We start from the raw sequence: 5,424 nt of genomic DNA on the forward strand, positions 1-5,424 counted from the left end.
AATTAATGATATATATTTCATCGACTGTTTTGGCAGATTGCATCTCTCTTTGCTTTAATTTATCAATTATACATAATCCACCTCTAATTATTTCCTAGACAAATCTATTTTTTATAATAATCAAAACCTCGAAACCCCCAGATTTAAATAAATAAACCATCCATGCAAAGAATCTGTTTTTAATCTAGGGTAAACTACTTCATATACCACTCACCTTTAGGCTCGAGCTCGTTTATGCCACCAAAGTTTCAATTTTGTCAATTTTAACACTAATGTTTAAGTTTAACTGCAATTATGACATTCTGCTATTATTGGATTAACGGCACGATGACATGACATCTCTGTGTCGTGACGTTGCTGACGTGGCTCCCTCACCAAAACGACGTCGTTTTGGCATTATTGTGTTGGAGCTAAAAAACCCAAAACGACATAATTTTGTTTTAGAAAATTTAGTAAAATTATGCTTTTGAGGGATTTGAACTCAGAACCTTTTGAATCAAAACTAATGATTAACATCTGTACCAACTTAAAATTTTAACTTAATTTAACAAACATAATATACATAACATGAGTCAGGATTCTAAAAGTTATTTTCTAAAACACCGATGAAATTATTAAAATTATAAAAAAACACCTTAAATTCCAAAAAATCTCAAAAAACTCCTAAGTTTCTAAAAATCTCAAAAAAAAATCTAAATCATAATCCCTAAAAATCATATGATTCATTTTTTAGAGAGTATATTTTTAAAAAAACCCATGAAATTGTTAAAATTCCCAAAAAAAACCTTAAATTCTAAAAAAACTCCTAAATTCCTAAAAAATCCAAAAAAAATCATAAACTCTAAATCATAATCCCTAATAATTATAGTGAAAGTAATTCATTTTCATACGTGCTTAAGTTTGGTTTATTAACCCGACATTGCCTTTTTGATGACGATTATTTTCCCTGTATATCAGTTCTTTAAATCTTGGAGTATTTATTTGTATCAAATGCTCTGGTGTTCATAGAAGCCTCGGAGTACATATATCAAAGGTATGGTTCTTGGATTATGCTTGTGTTCATAAAAGCTTGATTAGTTGCATTAATGCATCATGAATCTTCCATCCTAATGTCTGCTACCTTTAGTCCATCATCATTACGGAACACCAAATGCTGAGGAACGGGATTATCTCATATTATGAGGACTTGCATGGATTAATCTTCAGTACTTGGAAGTTGTCACATAAAAAAGCTGTTAGATTAGATAGAACAACTATCTATTAGGAGAAAGAAAACTCGTATCTAGTAGTTTCCCAGTGTAATAAAACGATAACGAGGAATAAGAAAATCCAGCCTTGTGATTATTTACTTCATTAGTAAAAATTTTCTCATAGTCACAGATACTCTGGATCGAAATGCCAAATAGATCCCATTGGATTAGTTCCTTATCATTGATCTTGATATGTTATTGAGGATTATCCAAGTTACTCCAAGACTTCGTTCTTATCAAAGTATCCATGTGCAACAGCCTTGTCTGATGCATAACAAGGCACGAATATGGGGCTATGACATCCAAGAATCTCCAAATACATAGACAATTAAAGTGACCTCTCCGCACATGCAATTATGTTTTTTAGGGATTATGATTTAGAGTTTATGATTTTTTTTGGAATTTTTAGGAATTTAGGAGTTTTTTGAGATTTTCTAGAATTTATGGTTTTTTTGGAATTTTAATAATTTCATGGGTTTTTTAGAAATAAACTCCCTAAAAAATTATTCTTATGATTTTTAGGGATTATGATTTAGAGTTTATGTTTTTTTTTTAGATTTTTAGAAACTTAGGAGTTTTTTTTAGATTTTCTAGAATTTAAGGTGTTTTTTTGAGAATTTTAATAATTTCATGGGTTTTTTAGAAAGTAACTGTTGGAATCCTAACTCATGTTATGTATATTATGTTTGTAAAATTAAGTCAAAACTTTAAGTTGTTGAAGTGGTTAAGTATTGTTTCTGATTCAAAAGGTCTTGATTTTAAATCCCCTCACAAGTATAATTTTACTACAACAACAACAATAAAACCCTATTCTCATATGTAATGGGGTAAGGGGAGGTAGGGTAGTAGGTTGCCCCCATTGCCAAGTTGAGAGTAGCTTCCGTGGAAAACCTCCGGCAATCAGAAAATCTCTGCATAGAAACAGAAACGTAAGACCCGACTAAATTTAAAAAGAGGAAACATGAAGAGAATGATACATAGAAGTCAATAATAGCAAGCTAAGAGAAGGAATAAAGTCAAATGGATTAAAATCTAAACTAAGGTAGAGCGCAAGGCTCTTAACCTTGTGGTCGTGGGATCGAGTCTCACGGTGGACAATTCATAATTCTGACTGCCGGAGGTCTTCCACGGAAGCTGCTCTCAACCCGTTGAGGGCAGTCTACTGCCTTACCTCCCCCTCACCCCATTACATATGGGAATAGGGTCAGCTAATTATAATTTTACTAAATTTTCTCAAACAAAACTACATTGTTTTGGGTTTTTAGCACCAAACACAGTCATGCCAAAACGACGTCGTTTTGGTGAGAGAACCACGTCACGACATAGAGATGTTTTGTCATCGTTCCATTAATCCATTAACGTCGGAGTGACATAATTGCAGTTAAACTTAAACGGTAGTGTTAAATTAACAAAATTAAAACGTTGGTAGCATAAACGAACCCGAGCCTAAAGGTGAGTGGTATTTAAAGTAGTTTACCCTTTAATCTAATTTGTGAACAAAAATGGCGTGCGTAAATCACAAGCTTACCACCATATGTACATGATATCTCCATCATTATATATGTGGACCGATATAAATAAAAGTATTAATAATTTTTTAATTTCACAATAATATGAGCTATGATTATTAGATGAAAATTATTAAAATGTTAATAAATTATATTAATATTTATATAATTTCGAAACCAGCTTAAATAAAATGTATTTTTATTAATAATTTTAATGGATTCGAATACGTGTAAGAAAATATAGCATACCCTTCAACGCTATTAATTAGCCTAAATCGAAAATTTGGCATAGATAATACGCCGTTAGATCTTTGTATCTTATATTAGCTCACGGCATCCATCTTTAAAATTACTGGTAATATATAATCCATCATACTTAATCATATTAGCATTAATAATATGAATTTGATAATTACATTTGAAGAAAAATACTTATAACATTCTAAAAAAACGAAAGATGAAATTTGGAGGAATTGTTGGGATATTGGCACGTTCATATAATCTTAAATGACCTTAGCACTTCTCTTCATTATTATATACAAATATTACAAGGGTATGAATTACGTGCATAATTAATTAGTATAATATTTTTTAAAATGTTTTTCAATGGTAGTTTAACAACTAATTATGTATAACAATTTCAAATTCCTTAACTAAAAAAATATATTAAAACACTAAAAGTTTAAAACGCATCATTAAGCCAACTATAATTTTCTATTAACTATTAACTATATTTGATATTTATCTAGTACTCTTTAGTCCCATGATTAGATAATATTGACGTCTTTGAATTTTATCTATTTTTTAATAGTATTTAACATTAATTTTAAGTTTATAAATGCGAAAAGTGTAGAATGAATTGTACATATATATATAAATTTCTAATATATTTCTAAAATGGAGAAGAAATCATTCTACTTTGCAGAAGTCCATGAATCAACTCTAGCTTTAGCTGTAGAATAAAAGTTCTCCAATTCCTTATCATGCTGAAAACCTGATGACGAAGCTGAGTAGTTAAACTTTTAGCTATTAAACTCTCTGCGAATTCTGATCACTACTATCATAATTCCAGTCTAAGGGCCTCAAATAATCTTGATTTCCGTCGTTCGGTCCAACGGCTGTTGCATTGCCATGAGTCAAGCCCAAGTCATCAAGGGAAGACAATGCTGAACTTCCATGGGAACTCACAGCAAAACCTCGCAAATTAAGACAAGATTGAAGAGGTGGAGGATGTATGAAGGACTGGAAATTCTGCAAGTTTAACATATTCTGAGGCTGTTGAACATAGTAATTACTAGATGTCGAAAAGGTGTTATTACTAGTTGTATTGGTAATATTAGCACCAAATAAAGGATGAGTTAACAATGAAGGTGAAGAAGAGGATGCAATTGAAGTAGGCTTAACCCTTTTAGCCGAGGGACATAGAGGGTAGAGAGAACCTAAAGTTTCCAAATGGCCGGATCGCATACCTGACCCGAAGCCGAATAGATCGAGCCTTCGAGAATACGATGAACCTGAAAACGGCCGTGCGGGGATTCCTGTGAATTCTTGCACCATTGCTCTAAAATTCATTGTGTCGGTAGTGAGAACTGTAGTGGGTGCCGTCCTCGATGCTCTTGTTCGTTTATTGGGGTTCTTGACAGAACTTTTCTGACCATATTTTGTTAAAGGCCTTGGACCATTATCGTGAGATGGCTTTGATTGCATCGGTGTTGACGAGCTTGGATACAAGACTTGATTGACGAGTCCTTGTGATGAAGATGAGCCTTGAAGGTTACCAAAGTCGACACTGCAATTTGGATCGGATTGAGAGAAAGGGTTGAGAAAATTTGCAGAAAGATCAAAGCAAGTTGCTGGGTGGTTTTGGTGGTTCAAGATAAGTGACTGGAGTGGATTTGATATGGGACTAGAATTCAGAAATGCTGGGACTGACTCAGTTCGTGACACGAACTCTTCTTCATCTTCGCTTGAATAATCCATGGCGAAAGATTTGATTATCTGAAAACAGACAAAGGGCCTGAGATCTATATATAATATACAGATGGCGATAGTTTCGCAGTTGAGAACAGGAACAAAGATATGGTCTTAGCTCGAAACCAGCGATTATAAAGACACTGGGAAAGTTGGCAAGAAATGAACGAAAGGAAAATACATCATTCTCAAAACAGCTTTGGGAAAGTTTTCATGTGCAACCTTAAAAGCTTCCCTGACATCAATCATCTTCCCTCTTGTCTTTCAGTGAGGGGAAGAAAACTTTCTATAAAAAGAATAGAGAATAATAATATTACGGCTTTGCACAAACACGACAAGCAAAGAGGAGAGTTTTATCTGGTAATATACAATAAACGAGAAATGTTACCGAAAATATTATTAATTTTTTAATATCTTTAATAAAACGTTATTTAAAATATTATTTTTTTATTAAAAATGTTATTATTAGGCGCTACTTAAAATATTTAATATTTCCGATAAAACTCTACCTAAAACATTATTTTTTTTATCGAAAATGTTAATATTTGATTCTATCGAAAATTAGTTAGCGAAAATAATATTTTTGATAAAAAATAATTTTTTAGGTAACACTTTAACGAAAATATTAAAAAAAATAATGTTTCTAGTAATATATTTCTTTAATTATATATTAAGGCTGCGGTATAACTACCCGT

General features: G+C 32.1%; 1 protein-coding gene across 1 annotated transcript; it reads right to left on the minus strand.

Moving 5' to 3' along the window:
* Positions 1–3,787: 3,787 nt before the first annotated feature.
* On the minus strand, positions 3,788–4,738 carry LOC120190961. Its single transcript, XM_039193965.1, has one exon. The coding sequence runs from the start codon at positions 4,736–4,738 to the stop codon at positions 3,788–3,790; it is 951 nt and encodes a 316-aa protein (XP_039049896.1).
* Between the last annotated feature and the right edge of the window lie 686 nt (positions 4,739–5,424).

The sequence above is a fragment of the Hibiscus syriacus genome, unplaced genomic scaffold, assembly GCF_006381635.1.
Source record: "Hibiscus syriacus cultivar Baekdansim isolate YM2019G1 unplaced genomic scaffold, ASM638163v2 tig00116964_pilon, whole genome shotgun sequence".
NCBI classification, from domain to species: domain Eukaryota; kingdom Viridiplantae; phylum Streptophyta; class Magnoliopsida; order Malvales; family Malvaceae; genus Hibiscus; species Hibiscus syriacus.